Source organism: Trichomycterus rosablanca, chromosome 17 (assembly GCF_030014385.1).
Source record: "Trichomycterus rosablanca isolate fTriRos1 chromosome 17, fTriRos1.hap1, whole genome shotgun sequence".
NCBI lineage: Eukaryota > Metazoa > Chordata > Actinopteri > Siluriformes > Trichomycteridae > Trichomycterus > Trichomycterus rosablanca.
The window spans coordinates 3,619,067-3,637,011 of NC_086004.1; the positions used below are offsets into that span (position 1 = coordinate 3,619,067).

Genomic DNA, 17,945 nt, shown 5'->3' on the forward strand with positions numbered 1-17,945 from the left:
CATCACACACTCACGGACACATTCATGTTTAGTCATTTTGCTCCCATCCTGAGGTGAAGGCAGGAATACACCCTGAACAGGTACTTTTACATGTATGCTATTATCTAAAGCAACTTACAGTTATGACCAAATACTATCTATGTAAGGTAGTAATAGCTCAGCAGTTATAATATCGAACAAGTAGTCAGTAGTTCAAGCTTTGCCATTGTTGGGCCCTTAAGCAAGGCCCTTAGCCCTCAATTGTTCAGACTGTATACTGTCTTAGTACTGTAAGTCGCTTTGGATAAAAGGCGCCTGCCAAATGCCTCAAATATAAACTGCACAAGTAGTCAATAGTTCAAGCTTCACCACTGCCACGTTGCCACTGTTGGGCCCTTGAGCAAGGCCCTACAATCAACTCCCTGGAATGTATAGGTCTGGATAAAAGCATCCGCTAAATTCCATAATGTAAATCCATTGCAAAGCATCACTCATTCATTTACACCTACACACCCTGCACTCACACATTTGTCTACATGATCCGATTAGGGTCTTTTAGGGTAGCAGCTTTGGATTCTGGGGACTCATTGCAAGGCAGGAAGACACCATTGACAGGGATCTGATCCACTGCATGGCTTTGCCTATATTTACACCTAAGTGTCAGCCAATCCACGTATTAGCATGTTTTTGGGATGTGTGTGGAAACGCAGAGGAGACCAGGATCAAAACCAAGTTCCTGGAGCCATGCAGCACCAACAATACCAACAGCAGATTAACAAGCACACGTTCACTACAGTCAGATGTGATTCCAAACTCGTCAGCTCATGTCGGCGGATAAAAACGCTCTTCTGCTGTTCTGTCGTGGAAAAACGTGCGCCACGGTGCTGACGGTGATGGGCTCGGCTGCCACGGCCGTTCCGCGCCAGAAGTCCCTCCTCAGCACGGACCTGAAGGCCTTCCTGAACTCCTCGTTCTTCCACGTGTAGAGGAACGGGTCGGACACGAAGACGGTGCAGAACAGGAGCCAGGCGCACGTCCGCAGCGCCGCCGGAACGCGCGCAAAGAGCCCAACAGCGAGCGTCCAGAGCACGGGCTCGGTGGTCAGCACGGCCACCATGCACACGGCCAGCACATGCACCCCGAGCCGCTTGTCCTTCCTGGGGAACGTGTAGGGCAGGTTGTTGACGAGCTGGAAGTGCAGCACGCTGACTCGCTTGGCGCTGATCTGCACACGCCGGAAGATTTTAAAGTAGCAGTAGGAAATCACGCCCGTCTGGGCGACAATAATGAGGCACAGAGTGCCCGCAGCCCACGAGTCCGTCAGCATCCCGCAGGCGACCTCGGGCCGGCGCGACACAACCAGCCACGGTACCAGACACGCCACCGACAAGAGCCAGGACCCGGCGATCATCCCCTGCGCGCGTTTCTTCTGGTAAAGCGCTTGATACGCAGCAGGGGGCTTCGTGATCAGCACGTACCTGTTCACTGCGATTAGACTGTGGGACAGGAGGGACACTGTGGCCCCCACGAGGAGCAGCGCGTCCCGGGTGCCCGGCAGCACCGGAGAGGTGACCGGCGGCACCGACGCGGCGATGACGGCTTCGTGCGGCATCCAAACCGCGCACACGAGCAGATCAGCCGCGCAGCCGTTCGCTATGAACGCGTTACTCGCCGTGCGCAGCTTCTTGAAGCTCAGAACCAGACCGATGACGAGAAGATTCAACAGGGTTCCGATCGCGCACATGAGCGAGTACAGAGCCGCCAGGGAGATCCGCTCGGCCGGTCCTGAGGCGCACTCCACCGAGCCGTTCTGCATGACCGATCACATCCGAACCAGCCGCGGTGAAGTCGGAGCACGCCGCATCACACCAGTCCTGTGATGAATGAGTGAAAGCGCATCCATCTGGCGCATCTCTCCAGCGAATCCCTCTCCTCACTGGTGCTGATGCTGCAGGCAGCGTTTTGTAGGTGGTCTGTTTTCTCTCTCCATCCTTTATCCACCCTCATTCAATCATGTCCTGATCTTCACTCCATCACCCGTATGTATCTACAGTTCCTCTGTTCTCTCTCAGCACTCCCAGCAGAACCTGCCAGTTCCTCCCGTTCCTCATCACACCACGTTAACGGAACAGTAACCAATCCTGACTGACTCAGCGCACCCAGGTTCATATGAAGACCTCTTAATAAAGAAAACGGGGTATAAATAAAAGCCGCGATATCAGGCGAGATACATCTCAGCTTTCATGTGCCAATTTCTTCGTTTCAGCTGACTTTCCAACCAGGTCAGGGTCGCGGCTGGTCTGTGCGCAAAGTGGGAATTAACTCGAGATATAGCACACAGATCCATTTCACACAACCACTCGTTTTGAGTAGCCAATCGGCATTGATGTTTTTAGAACATAAATGCAAAGGAGAACATACCAAATTCCACACAGACGGTAACCCTTTAATCTTTGTCAGAGTTACAGAGGACCAACTTGCACTTGCGGATTAAATCAATCACGGGTTTAGCTTCCACTACAAAACTGCAGATGGAACATAGAGTATTTTATCATTTTTCATTTTAATTAACCACTTTATCCTGGTCAGGGTCGGGACGGGTCCGATTTTACTGGGAAATAACAAGCGCAAAGCAAAAATACGCTGGACAGTGTGCCAGTCCAGGACAGGTCATCACTAGAAAGAGTCTGTTACAAACCTTGATTTTTAGGAAAACGTTTTGATTGGTTCTTAAACTCATATGTTCCTCTCAAATATCAAGATCATGTGCTTCAACAGTTTGGGGTTATTTTGATTCTTGTTCTTGTTCCTGAATTACTGTGCCCCTGTGGACGATGTGAGATCCATCAAGGCATTATATGGCAAGTTTGGTGTGGAGGATCTCCAGTGATCTGACCTCAGACCAACCAGGCCTTCTTATCCAGTATCAGTACCTGCCTTTACAAAAGCTCTTTTGACTGAATGGGCACAACTTACCACAGACACACTCCAAAATCATGTGGAAAGCCTGAGCAAAAGAGTGGAAGCTGAGAGAACAACTTCTTATTAATGCGATGTCCAACAAGCTCATGTTTAGCCCACATACTTTTGGTCATAGCTGGGTACCACAACATTTACACAATAAAGTTTCTGGTTCTTTAATTTTCATGTTTTTACCACCACGGCAGGTCCGGTTTCAGCGGCATCACTGGGCACAATGCTTTAACGCACCTCAGACAGGATGCCAGTCTATCACTGGGTCTCGGCGACCCCTGGATTTGAAGGGGAAGGAAGGGATTTGAAACCTGGATCAGTGAAAGAGGGTTAAAGTAATTTACTGCCTCGTCACCCGAGCACCGGTAATAAATGATACATTGATCAATTGTGGCAGCAGTAAAAAAGTCAAGCCCCAATAAAAAGGTTCTATAGGAAAAAATTGGTTCCTCTGTGGTATCACTATAAAGAACCTTTACTGTTAAAAATCACAGATAAACAGCATCTGAAGGTGTGAAGAGGAACATCCTCTTCACCAGTTTTAACTATAGCTCCTGCTCCAGCATCTTTGACACCTTGTTTCTCAGATGAAACTGTTCTTGTTCTATTAAAGCTAACTGTTCCCTCGTAATGATAAACCGATGATGGATGAAGAATAAAGAACAGCCCACGTATAAAAGCTTCATGCAGCATCAGCACCACTGAGGAGAAAAAAGTGAGACATAAAACAATAAGAAGGATGAAATGTGCTCAGTTCTCATCCCACCATGCTCACAGTAATGTGTAATCCCATCTAACAGCCACTTATTTGGATGTTTATGCTGTGTGAAGGTACTTGACTGTAGAAAATAATTATTTAGATAAGTATGGTATAATCAGAGCTACTGAAGCATCACTCTAAAGCACTCTCGATCTGCAGAGTACAAGTCGTGCTCTATTAATAGTCTGTGTGGCTTTATCTAAGACTTTTTATAGCTTTTATGACTTGCAGTCATTTTTTTACTGTATAAGTATACAGAACACATGCATGAGAAATTTGGTCCAGCTGATAGTTCATTAGCAGTGACGAAATAGGAATGGGAAGAATGGGTCCAAATACATTCTTTGATTTTGGATTCATCCTCAAACCTTTATAGAGGAGGTTGTAGCTCTGTAGTACATGGCAGCCGTGGGTAGTGACGTCACTTCACACCAAGAAAGGGCTCGGTTCATTTCCTCGACCGGTCAGCATGGGTTCTTCCTGTGTCCATGTGGGTTTTCTCCAGGTGATTCGGTTAAGTCCAGAGACCAGCAGTCAAGTTAACTGGAGCTACTGAAATTGCCCGGTGTGAGTGTGTGTGTGTGAATGTGTGTGCCCTGTGATGGACTGGCAACCTGTCCAGGGTGATAACTGCCTTTTGCCCAATGAATCAGACCCACAGCGACCCTGACCAGGATTAATCAGAGGTAAAACAGACAGATGTACAAATGATGATTCCTTATGTTTAATTGGGCTTCACTGTAAGTTTGTCATGGTTAATTAAATTTACAAACAAATCCATTTATTGTGGATGATTAAAATGAGGTAAAATATGCTAAATTATTGCTAAAGTATTTATTTCATCTAAAAAAATAATTATGAAAAAGTTGCATAATTAAAGAATTAAACTCAAAGAATAAATTAAATTGGCAGAATTTACATAATTCAACAGCAGTTGGGTTGAGTTTAAATCAGACACAGGGGTCAGACAGGGGTGAGACAGGGGTGACATTACAAATATAATATTTGTTAACTTGCAGTCGGGTTAAAAAGGTGATCAGAGGTACAAAAAACAGATCCACTGGCTGTGAACTGCAGGCTGTAACACAAAGCTAATTGCAAAGGTAATTAGCAGCTCAAAGCAGCAGGTGAAGAAACGTGCAGCATCTCTTCGCCCACGACGTCGTACTCGCTGCGAAACGAGCTCAAAGAGATCAAGCTCGAGCCCAGAGCCATTAGAGCACATTTATTCCCATGATCCAGACGGGATGAATAACACGAGCTTTCTGCTGCTCCTCTGCTTTTAAAACATGAATCTGTGCTTATTAATTCTGTACTTATAGACTGAACATTCGGGAAGTATCGTTTCCTTTATAAATCATGATACTAATGTCAGGAAATCTAATGATAAGGAAATCTGAATAAAACATCGAATCTCTTATGCTGTTCTAAAGTAGATCTAGACACACGAGAAACACAGACATGATGCACTCACTCACGTTTAGCAGGTGGACATTTCATTTCATTTCATTTTTATTCAACCACTTTATCCTGGTCAGGGTCACTGCAGGTCCAAGAAACACTGGGAGCAAGGCAAGTCCATCCCATGGCTTCTGGCTGGGTGTCTACACAGACATCACTGGATATATGTACAGTTGTTCAAAATAATAGCAGTGTGTTTAAAAAAAGTGAATAAAGCTCAGAATTCTTATAATAGCTTTTATTTTCATACACACAAATGCATTGACAACACTGCACATTCTTTTCCAAATCAAAACATGAATTAAAATTGATCAAATGTGTTATTACTTTACAGAAAGTGAAGAAAAGGGAATATTAGGCTGTTAAAAGGGAATAAATAGCAGTGCCTGCATTTTTCTTTACAAACTCAAACATTTACTGTTTAAACTGAAAAATGCTTCAATATTTAGCTTTCCTGTAAACCACTAAACTAATAATCAGTTGTATAACCACTGTTTCTGAGAATTGCTTCACATCTGTTTCATGGAGTCAACCAACTTCTGGCACCTGTGAACAGGTATTCCAGCCCAGGACGATTGGACCACATTCCACAATTCCTCTGCATTTCTTTGTTTTGCCTCAGACACAGCATTTTTGATGTCACCCCACAAGTTTTCTATTGGTTTAAGGTCCGGAGATTGGGCTGGCCAGTCCATAACATTAATCTTGTTGGTCTGGAACCAAGATGTTGAACGCTTACTGGTGTGTTTGGGGTCATTGTCTTGTTGAAACATCCATTTCAAGGGCATTTCCTCTTTGGCATGAGGCAACATGACCTCTTCAAGTATTTGGATGTATTCAAACTGATCCATGATCCCTGGTATGCGATAAATAGGCCTGACACCATAGTATGAGAAACATCCCCATATCATGATGCTTGCACCACCATGCTTCACTGTCTTCACAGTGTACTGTGGCTTGAATTCAGTGTTCGGGGGTCGTCTGACAAACTGTCTGCGGCCACTAGACCCAAAAAGAACGATCTTGCTTTCATCAGTCCACAAAATGTTGCGCCATTTCTCTTTAGGCCAGTGAATGTGTTCTTTGGCAAATTGTAACCTCTTCAGCACATGTCGTTTTTGCAACAATGGGACTTTGCGGGGGCTTCTTGCCGATAGCTTGGCTTCACACAGGCGTCTTCTAACTGTCACAGTACTCACAGGTAACTTTAGACCTTCTTTGATCTCCCTGGAGCTGATCATTGGCTGAGTCTTTGCCATTTTGGCTATTCTTCAATCCATCCGAATGGTAGTTTTCCATTTTCTTCCACGTCTTTCTGGTTTTGGTTGCCATTTTAAAGCATTTGAAATTATTTTAGCTGAGCAGCCTATAATTTTCTGCACTTTTTTATGTTTTTCCCTCTCCAATCGACTTTTTAATCAAAGTACGCTGTTCTTCTGAACAATGTCTGGAACGACCCATTTCACTCTGTTTTTTAGAGAGAAATGCACCATAACCAGCATGTACAACATCTGCTGCTTTTATACTTTAATAAGGGCCACCTGTTTGACACCCATTTTTTCACAGAATGAATGACCTCACTAATTGAACTTTACACTGCTATTATTTTAAACACGCCCCTTTTAGTTACTTATTCAATTACACAGAATCAGCAGCATGCATGTCATGATGGTTGGGTCTGTTGGTTTTTTATTACTCTACTACACCTACTAGTAAGTTTTTTGCCATGTATAAATATAATTTCTACCAAAAACAGTGATTGATCTGGTTAGTGATGTTGGACTGCTATTATTTTGAACACAACTGTATGTATATATGAGGGGGAAAGGGAGGCTGTGTCCAGGGTATTCACACCTTGTTCTCAGTGTTTTTATTAGGATCTTAACATCATGTTTTACACACTTTGGTTACATTCATGACAGGACAGGTAGTAAGTGGTTATACAAGATTCATCAGTTCAAATTTTTATATCAAACACAGTCATGGACAATTTTGTATCTCCAGTTCACCTCACTTGAACGTCTTTGTACTGTGGGAGGAAACCGGAGCTCCCGGAGGAAACCCACACAGACACGAGAAGAACAACAGAAAAGACCCGGACCGCCCCACCTGGGAATCGAACCCAGGACCTAACCAGGATAAAGTGGTCAGTAAAAAAATGAAGAAAAAGAACCAGTACTAGTAATAAATGAAGTGTCAGATTGATTTATTGTGTTCCTTCCTGTTAGCAGTACACACAGCGACAGATGTTTTTAATACATATAATCTATATAAGCAATCGTTCCAAAAATATATCCTTTAAATGCAAGAATTGTACAGCCATGAACTGTATATTTCAGAGGTAGAATACTTTACATATCATCCATAGGAATCTTAAATATGTATAAACGGTCGTCTGTAGAAAAGAACTACATTGTCTGGAATGTACAGATCGCTACCGGGTGACATCAGGAACTGACGTCCCTCAAACGAAACGGCAGAGAACAACAAATCTTACATACACACGTCTAAGGCCAGAACATCAGTGAAACATCAGTTACGTTAATACTGCAGGATCTCTGCTCCAGGGTGAAAATAAAACGATGTTAAATGGTGAGTCATTGCGACTGTCCAACAAATGGCAACCGACAGCTAACATTCTATACGAAGAAGAATGAATCAACATTAACGTTTAATAAAGACACTCGTATCAATCAAATGGACCAACCAAGACTGAACATGTGTAAAGCGTAATAAGGCAGACACTGGTCTAAAACGCTGGACTGGTACTGATCTCAGATCATTCATTACTTAGACTCAAAGGCATTACAGAGCTGTTTAATTGTTTATTAGGAATGGTTACATTCATGACAGGAACGGTAGTTACTCATTACACAGGATTCATCAGTACACAAGGTAATATTGAACACAGTCATGGACAATTTAGTATCTCCAATTCACCTCACTAGCACGTCTTTGGACTGTGGGAGGAAACCGGAGCACCTGGAGGAAACCCACACGGACACGGGGAGAACATGCACACAAAACTCCACACAGAAAGGACCTGGACCGCCCCACCTGGGGATCGAACCCAGGACCTTCTTGCTGTGAGGCGACAGTGCTACCCACTTAGCCCCCGTGCCGCCCCATTATAGAGTTGACATATTACACACTGGCATGTTTTGGGTGTTGGAGAGAAAAGAAAGTATGTTCTTAATCCTTTATCTTTGAGTTACACAAGAAATGATCCTAAAAGTGATCGTGTGCAGTGTCGACTGCTGCTCTAATATCATATCAGTATATCAGTACTGACTGTAAGGTGATATGCAAAGCTCAAACAGCTAATCAAAACTGAAACAAACTGAATCAGGACATCCCAACAACAACAGTAGAATTGAACATCTCTTTCCCATCAATCCATTTATAAAAACACATCTCTCATTGCTACACACATCAGCCACATCAAAAATGTCAGAATCACTGAATCACAGTGTGTCTGGTACATTAACAGTCCCTGCTGAGTCTGTAGCTACATGTGCGGCCTGCATCGAGAGTGTAAGAACCCCAGTGTGCTCATTTTATCAGGAATGATCATGTATGTGGGAGTTTAATTCTACAGTAACTGCTGAGTCCCTCTGTAGAACATGTCAGGGCTGGTACTGACTCAGGGGGGTATTGTGTTTCAGGACATTTCCAAATCGAAAATAAGAATAAGTGGGTGCTCAGGTGGTGAGATGGTCTAATACACTAGCACACCACTGCGGAGGCTGTTCTCTCAGCAGAGCCACCGAGCCAGAATTGAGAGGGAAGGGCGAGTGTGGTCTCTCCCCACTGCGATACATGATCTTCGGTACTGGTCCAGGTACAAGGGTTTGTTTGTTTGTTTGTTTATTAGGATTTTAACGTTACATTTCATGACAGAAACGGTAGTCACTCATTACACAAGATTCATCAGTCTTGGGTCAATTCAGTGTCTCCAGTTCACCTCACTTGCACGACTTTGGACTGTGGGAGGACAACGGAGCACCCGAAGGAAACCCACGCGGACACGGGGAGAACATGCAAACTCCACACAGTAAAGACCCAGACTGCCCCACCCGGGGATCGAACCCAGGACCTTCTTGCTGTGAGACGAGAGTGCTACCCACTTAGCCACCGTGCTGCCCACTTGGGGCAGGGTATTGGAGTCACAAGGAGTATAGTGTGACTCTCCGTACACTACATAGCTGTGTGTGGAAACCCAACATTGGTCACTGGGTGTGATGGTCTACAGCTTTCCCTGGCCAGATAGTAAGTAGTGCGAGCAGCAGTAAGGTAACAAATCAATAACTAGAAATGACTAGATTTGGGAAGGGGAGGGCTCATTTTAATTCATATATGTATTTATACATATTTACATATCTTTCAATAATTTTGATGACTAATCAAATCCATTTTATTGTGCTGCTCTATTTAGAGCAATTGTAAAGCATGTAATGAGCAACTGGTTTTTACTTGGTACTTGGTACGCACAGAAAATGATTACTGGTTACTGATCTATTCTAACCTGCTAGCAAACCTCGGAAACTACATTTATGCATAATGTACATCATTAAAATAACATCTTCGCTGTATCGCTCATCGTATCTTCTGCAGTACAATTCAGCCACACAAATCTGAAGTCACTGAACACACAGTTTTAAAAGCTTTAGTCTTACAACACTGTTAAAATCCCACAACGTAGAAAATAAAAGCATCATATATTGCTTGTTCCCTATTTCATGTCTTTTACTGCCTTGATAAAAGGAAACTACAGCTCAAGTCTAGGATGTTCATGGCTAGGATGAATATATTAATATGAGGAAGGTGAAAACGGTGATCACAGTTAAAATACGATTACCAGTGCAGCAGTAAAAGTCCATGGCTTTTTTTATATTTATTTATGCATTTTGTCCCTTTTTCTCCCAATTTAGTGTAGTCAATATATCTTCCACTGCTGGGGATCCCTGATTGCAGTCGAGGTGGGTATATTACTGCTCACACCTCCTCTAACTCGTGCGCAGTCCTAGCAGACCCCTTTTTTTCACCCATGCTTTCTGCACAGGCGCCTCTCTATCTGCTAACCAGGGTCCTTACACAGTGTTAGTCCAGACATCCCGCCCTGCCAATCGTGCCCGCTAGATGAAGCCCAGCCGACCGGTGGCAGAGCCGAGAAGTTCATAATCTCAGCGAGGAGTTCATAATCTCGGTTCGTAATCTCGGCCCTGGTGTGCTAGCGGAATATCCCGCTGCACCACCTGGGTGCCAATCCATGGCTTTTTCGAAGGCACTGAATTCATTAGCCTTTAACTGGGCGAACATATTTCAACCAAAAAGAAAAATACATTGTGATAAGTACTGGATATTACTTAAAGTATTCTGCCACACTGGGAATTATACACATAGGGTGTGTTCGAAAACCTAGTTCTCTCTCTACACAGACAGCATTTTACATCATCCTACGCGCGCTCCTGAGAAGGAGGCTGTTTCGAAATCCTAGATGCCTTAATATGCTCCCTACTGAGGTATCTTAAAATTTCAATGTTATTTTGACTCAAGAACGAGTGAGCATCCGATTGCTGCCTTAGCGGCCGAGGCAATCCCAGCATTCATTGCGGCATTCATTGAGTTATTTACAAATGTAAATAAATTATTATTGATTTTTTTATTGAGTTTAACCGTTTTCGGTACACGGAGGGAGACGTTATTTCACATGCTAGCGGGCTGTGCCACCTCATCCCATTGGTTTGAATGGCATGATGCTAACTGTGTTAGAATAACAGAAAAAATGAAATACTTGTCAGCAAATCAGGACATAAACTGTAAAAAGTCATAAAAATATATATTTTTTTGTACCAAATCCCTTAACTTACTTGGCATTATTGGTTCCTGCCCTTTTGTTTTAAGCCCTTTTCTCGGATGCATTGCCTGTTAGCAAACCTACAGAAGTAAATATCATGATCTGTAATCAAGTATCATGATAACAGATTAGCTACTGTGATATTCTGACAGAGTCGCCATACTGATGAGATTCATGAGCCGTTAATCCAGCCCAGATCTCTCTGTACTGCTTACATTATTCTGCTAAAGGTTAGCATGGTTAATACGCTTGCACCATAAGTATAGTCGCCATACTTTAGGTTTGATGTGATTTTAAAGACTCTGAGGATTATAAAAATAGCATTACCTCAAACCAGAAATGTATCCTGTACACTAGAAACCAACGACACGTTGATCGAGCTCAGGATTTAGAGCCTAGATAAAACAGTGTAGACAAAATAGTACAAAAAAATAATCCTTTTCTAAAAATAACCTCTCTTTAGTACGACTATGTATATTCATCATATAGAGCAGTAAATCGAAAACAGCAACATTAGACGAATACGGCCGGCTGGTTTCCTTCAGGCACCAGTCTGTCCTGTCCCAGCTCAGCTCAGAAATAACACGAGGCCGCTAACAAAGCGTGGATACCATTACAAAGCGCTAACACACCCCCAAACCCAGGCCTCCATCTCCACCTGAGTCTTTATTCACTTCCCTTCGAGTTCCTGCAGCAGGTTAGAGGTCAGCCAGAGAAGAAAGACCGACAGGACACATCAGCATCAGGTTCAGCTCAGAGTCGCCGCTTTAGTACTGAACAAACTCCGACTGAAGGGACTGAAAAACCAGAGGAAGAGAAAACAGAAGCATTAGCACTCTAAACACAGAACATCAGCCATCAGGCCACAGATAAACATCAGTCCGAGGAGCCAGGCTCATTATTCCGGAACAAAAAGATGAGAGCGGGAGTCGACACGGACAGTGAAATTAAATCTGCATCAAACATGCACAGATTACACACAATTACACTCTCTAATGAGAGCGGAACCAACATTTGGTTACAGAACATAAAAGCTGCCCAAAATAGATGTACAACAGGCATAATCGAGAGCCAATTTGCACTTATTGCTGTACGGAGAACGAGGAGAGGAAGCAACCAGCAAGCAGGAAAGAGAATTTAAGAATCGAGGGAAGGACATTAGCGGAAAGGGATGAGGGGAAACTTAAAAAAAAATGTCAGGGGTTGTGGAAAAAGAAAAACCTGACATGTACACACATAAAAACATATATTAGATTTATGTAGATGTGACAGAGCTGTCAATTACACGAGTCCTTTACTGCTGGGATCCAGGGATTAAATCACTATCGGTAATATTAGTCAGTTGGGCATCTACATCCAGACATGATCGACTATCCAGACATGATCCCCTAATGTTAACTGTATGCAACATCAAAACTAAACAAAAATTAACAGCTAAATGAAAATAAAAACTTCTGCAGCCGACAGAATTGGCTATTAAAGTCTGCCGAGTGGGAAAGGACCGGACTTGAAAGTGGATGGGGTCTTCGATGCTATGCAAGGTCCCTGGTTAGTAGTTCCAAGGCGCCTGTACAGAAAGTGGAGAAGCACGGAGATCAGTGCGTAGCTCTCTGCATGTGAATACTGACCTCGTGTGTGTGTGTGTGTGTGTTTGTGTATTAGGATTTTAACGTCATGTTTTACACTTTGGTTACATTCATGACAGGAACGGTAGTTACTCATTACACAAGATTCATCAGTTCACAAGGTTATATCGAACACAGTCATGGACAATTTTGTATCTCCAATTTATCTCACTTGCACGTCTTTGGACTGTGGGAGGAAACCGGAGCACCCGGAAAAAACCCACACAGACATGCGAATCTTGCTGTGAGGAGACAGTGCTACACACCGAGCCACCGTGCTGCCAACCTTGTGTGTGAATTTACCAAATATGTTGGCGAATAAGGAGTCGGTGGACTCTACATCCAGACATCCAGGGCTATATTTATTTTTTCCCTAAATTTAACTGTATGCAATATTAAAACTGAACTAAAATGAACACAACAGAATGTGAACGACTAGATGAACCCCATCCTGATGGCACAAACTTTATTTATAATTTTCGTGACTGTTCCAGTCATCTCGGTTCCTGAAACTGCCCGGATCAGTCCGGGAGACGGTGGAACAAGACTACGCCTGACCTTCCCTCTCTCGAACACGCCAACTGATCAGAAAACAAGCCAGGTGTAACATCAAGAACAATCTGAGGAATAGCAATGCTGATAGCTACTGGAATAATTCCACCAAATCTGGTTGATCAGCCATGACAGGTTGGTCTGATATTTGCTTCTTTCGTTTTGCACTGAAGATGTATCACTGGTTTAGAAATGAGGTACGGAGTTAAATCTGTACTACAATCCTCTCTTACTGACAGCAAGTGAAGATATTAAAATTCCTGCCCGTGTTGGGAGTTTGTTTTTCTTTCCATGTGTGAGTCAGTCATTACAATGAGGCATGACAGGGAGATAAGCTAAACAAGTTATTTTATTGAGAAGCTGCTTAATGATTACTTATGTGCCTGTCATGCTTTTCTAATAAATGCTGTAGATCTGGTTCTTTTATAGCTTCCAATCCACCAATTAAAGCAGGTGTATTATATAACACCAATAACATTAAGCCAAGCCTGGAAATTCTTCAAGTAATTAAAAACAACAATTTAGCTTATCATTTTCTTAATAATCACTTAATAAAGGCATAAAAAAATCTATTATACATATGACAAATCAATCACTGACCAATCAAAAAGGATTCGCACAGGACTCCCCCCCCACTCATTAGACAATGTTTGGGAGTTGGTGCCCTGTTCTCAGTGTTTCTCTGTAAAACTGGACACACATGAGCCAGGTAAAGCACTTGATAACAGTAAAATTACAACATATTTTTATAATTAAAGTATTAATAGAGTGAGAAGTAATGGGCAGCACGGTGGCTTAGTGGGTAGCACTGTCGCCTCACAGAAAGAAGGTCCTGGGTTCGATACCCAGGTGGGGCGGTCCGGGTCCTTTCTGTGTGGAGTTTGCATGTTCTCCCCGTGTCCATGTGGGTCTCCTCCGGGTGATCCGGTTTCCTCCCACAGTCCAAAAACATGCAGCCAGGCTAATTGGAAACACTGAATTGTCCTATAGATACCAGCCGCTAGATGCACAAACCAGTGCATTGTAGTGCCGGTCCCAAGTCCGGATAAAATAGGGAGGGTCGTGTCAGGAAGGGCATCCGGCGTAAAAATTGTGCCAAATCAATGCGGATCATGATCCACCGAGAGCCGACCCCACAGCCGAACGGGACAAAGGCAGAGGAAGAAGAAGAATAGAGTGGGAAGTAACTTTTATTCAGAGATAGCTTGTCCTACAGTTCTACTAAATAGTTAAAATAAATTGACACACTCAGAAATGAAGATTTAGATGATCGAGCTGATCTCAGATTAGCGTGACTAAGCATTAGTACCAACTGTAGTTCAGCTCTTCTGGATCATGCCCTGCTGCTTCCTATTCTGTCTTTTATGACCTACGTTTCCTGTAGTGTGGAAGCATTTGCTGAATGAGCTGCTACCACTTGTTTGCCTTCCGGCATACCAGAGAGCTGCGTTTTCAACGAATACACACGAGTTGTACAGTTTCCTAGTAGTCTAAACTCCACATACACAGGCGAGGTTTACACATACTTCTATACAGATTTACAAACATTATTTGTTTTCTATAACCGATAAGGGAAACGACTGTGTCATAATGATGTGCCGTGTAAATCTGTGGTTCATTCTGTCGAATGCCGGTGCTGGGATGAAACCCAGACTATACTCAACCACAACCAGAACCAGCAGAAAAACTAAATGGAGCAGTCTGATAATTGCAAATGACTCCGGATTCCTTTTTTTGGTCTGGATTTCCCCCCTTTATCTACTAATCTACTAATTTCCAGTTCCCGATTGTGAATCCCCTGCCACTTGCACAACCCCAAATCTGATCAACCAGAGCTGGATCACCACACGCCCCTCCGACACGTGTCCAATCTGATGCTGTCTCCTCTGACACTGTCCAATCTAAGGCTCCAAAAAGAGCCACATCAGATACAGAGCCACACTAAGCTCCATGCGACTCCTCAGACCGGTCCCGGAGATCGCATATCACAGGGGGAGCGGGAAGAGACCCTGTACAACCCTCCCTCCCCCAAACAAGGCCGTTTGTGTTGGTGTGGACACCAGACCAAAGCAGAATTGGTATCGGGGCTTGTTCAGTATGAGAACTATATGACTGAGTTCTGGACTGAACAGTCTTTATTTTATTGTGCCAAAATAACCCCCATGTGCAGCCCCTCTTGTGGTCTTCACAGCCCCAGCACATCTACAGCAGCATGAAAATAGCCATTAGTCATTAGTGTTAGTGCCGGAAGCAGCGTTACAGCCAAACATTGACCCCGCCGCCGGAGAGAAAGAAGCACATTAGCTGTAATTTAGATCTGTTTTTAATGGTTTGTTAAGTAAGCGTGGGATGCCCTTGAAATAAAGCAGATGAGTTAAAAGGTAGAGTGGATTAGAGAGCCGCTTGAAAATTAGTTACAGTGCTGCAATCAATTACGGCCCATTTAACCACGGCAATCAGGTTTCTATTCGATTGCCTTAATAAGCACTAAGCACTCATTAGAGAGCGTATGGGAAATCCAGGCTGAATGAAACTGTCTTTATAATAATCAGAATGACTAGAAAGGAGCCGCCAGACATCATGTGTACACAGATCTACAGTACACGGATCTCTAATATTTAATAAAGAGTTAGGAAAGCATTCAGATAAAAGTAAAACAGTTAGATTTAAGAATTCATAATAGATCTGGTTATAGTTATTATAACTTCTTTATAAATATGAGAATTCTCAAATTGATCTTAGACCCTTCACTGATTTGCTTTTTTCCTCCCAAATTTCGTCCCAATCTAGTCATATCCAGTTACCCAATCGGATTTCGACTCTTGACAGAGGAAAGCTGTTACTACCACCGCTTCTTTTCACCTGCATGAGGCAGGTTCATATGGGGATCAGTATCATGCACGTAGAGTCATGCACCTACCCCTATTATTCCAGCACTGTGTGAAGTAATTCCACAGCCAACCGTACTGGGAAGCTGCAATCAGTGTATAACTAAAAATACCCACGTATCATTATGAAGCACCTTGGAAACTTTTATATCACAATTTCCAAATGGTGCAGTCATTTTAATATTCTTTGTTTGTTTGGTTGATTTTTTTGGCAATAATGTCAATCATACAACAAAAAGTAATCTATACTGACAGTTGCAGACTAAACCATTTCTAGCTCTGCAAACCTCAAACCTCATAAAGGTAGAATACTTAGTAGAATTAAATTGAATGTTTGTTTGGTTTTATATCGCCATAATGTCACATTTGTGATATTCAGGGCAGGAATCAATGTTTTATGCTAGTTTTATTGGTCTTGTATTACATATATGTTTTTTTTTAGTTTTATATTATTGGTGAATTTGATGATTATTTATGTATTATCTTGTGTGAACGTTTATTTTAAAGTATTGAGTATATATAGCAGTCTTTGTCTTTCTCTGTTGTACTTTGGGTGTTCGTTCAGAACGTGTTTTATGGTGATTGGTTATCAAATTGTATGTGCATAAGAAATATATACATAAATTAAATATTGTTCACTTAAAGCACACAATAGACATTCTTAATGTTCATGCACTTCTTTTAATCTTATAAATCTGGTGCCTAGAATTACTTGTGTGAGCTTTATAGGAACTGTTAGAAGGAAAGAATGTTAGTCTGATTAGTCACTGAACCCAGCAGCAGTAGAACTTGAAAGGTTGGACTTGAACAATAAAGACCGGGTTATACCTGCAACCTGTCATCACTCATACATCACTGATATATAAGGAAGTGTGATTCCAGAACAAAAAACTGCTCAGACGTTTTAAGTTCCTCTCTAATTCAGAAGGTGTTTTACCACTGTTTTATCCTGGTCAGGGTCACGGTGGGTCCAGTTTCCTCAGAATCACTGAACAAAGGACAGTAACACACCCCCGAACAGGACACCAATCCATCACGAGACCTCGGCCAACCTTACAGACATGATTGGCTGTCAGTATGTAAACACCTGATCAATCAATAGCACTGCTGGGGATTCAAACCCTGAATCCCAGTGGTATTGGGCTAGCGTAATTTACCAGTGCGCCACCTGAGCACCCTGATATGAACTTACTGACCAAAAAATGAACATTACTGAATACTAGATATTAGTTAAAGCAAGCATAACCCGGTCTAAGAGAGCTGCAGCGTGGGGGAGAAAGTGAAAGATGTGAGTATGTGAGTAAAAATGCTGCTGTTGAGTGTGTGCTGGTGTGCTGATAGATGGAGCTCACTTACTGGAATGGAGCGGCTCAGGTAGCGGGAAGAGGGTCGGTTCAGCCCTGCAGTGACCTGATTCTGACCCGACTCGTCCAGAACAAATCTCTCAGAACTGGAGGCTCCTCCCGGGCTGCTGTGGTTCTGGTTGTGGTAGCGGTTCTTGAACGCCAGGCTCCTGGTGTTGGCGTTCGGCCCATCGGAGGAGTTAAACTGGTCGTTATTGTTGACCTCATACTGGTAGTTGTGGCCACACAGAGCCGAATGGCCGGCAAAAGCCGTGCGGATGGTGGGAGAGGACGGAGATGTGATGGAACATGAGAATGAGTTGGAGGGTGAAGACGGCTTCTCGGTGCTGCTCAGATCTCCAGCAGGGTCGTACAGGTTGCCCAGGGAGGTTGTTAATCTGGAGTTTAGACAGGAGCTAAGGGACGAGGGGAAGAGGGACACAGACACAGAAGGGGGTTGGGGATGGGAGACGGGATGGTGGACTCGATACACACCTGATAACCTAA

General features: G+C 43.2%; 2 protein-coding genes across 3 annotated transcripts in view; both read right to left on the reverse strand.

Annotated features, from left to right (window-relative positions):
• Positions 1-796: 796 nt before the first annotated feature.
• Positions 797-1,795, reverse strand: gpr88 (G protein-coupled receptor 88). Its single transcript, XM_063013321.1, has one exon. The coding sequence runs from the start codon at positions 1,793-1,795 to the stop codon at positions 797-799; it is 999 nt and encodes a 332-aa protein (XP_062869391.1).
• A 5,567-nt stretch (positions 1,796-7,362) lies between these two features.
• Positions 7,363-17,945, reverse strand: part of cdc14ab (cell division cycle 14Ab) — a 57,137-nt gene continuing 46,554 nt past the window's right edge. The window contains exons 14-15 of one of the 2 annotated variants that reach the window (XM_063012503.1): positions 17,452-17,854; positions 7,363-11,827 (exon numbers count right to left, since the gene is read on the reverse strand). In XM_063012503.1, the coding sequence (XP_062868573.1) occupies positions 11,798-11,827; positions 17,452-17,854 (433 nt within the window). In that variant the 3' untranslated portion in view covers positions 7,363-11,797. The remainder of the gene's footprint in view (positions 11,828-17,451; positions 17,855-17,945) is intronic. The other variant, XM_063012504.1, reaches the window with a different exon arrangement.

Bases quoted from the DNA above. Each gene is read 5' to 3' on its own strand.
- gpr88 (XM_063013321.1), bottom strand. From the start codon at position 1,795: ATGCAGAACGGCTCGGTGGAGTGCGCCTCAGGACCGGCCGAGCGGATC.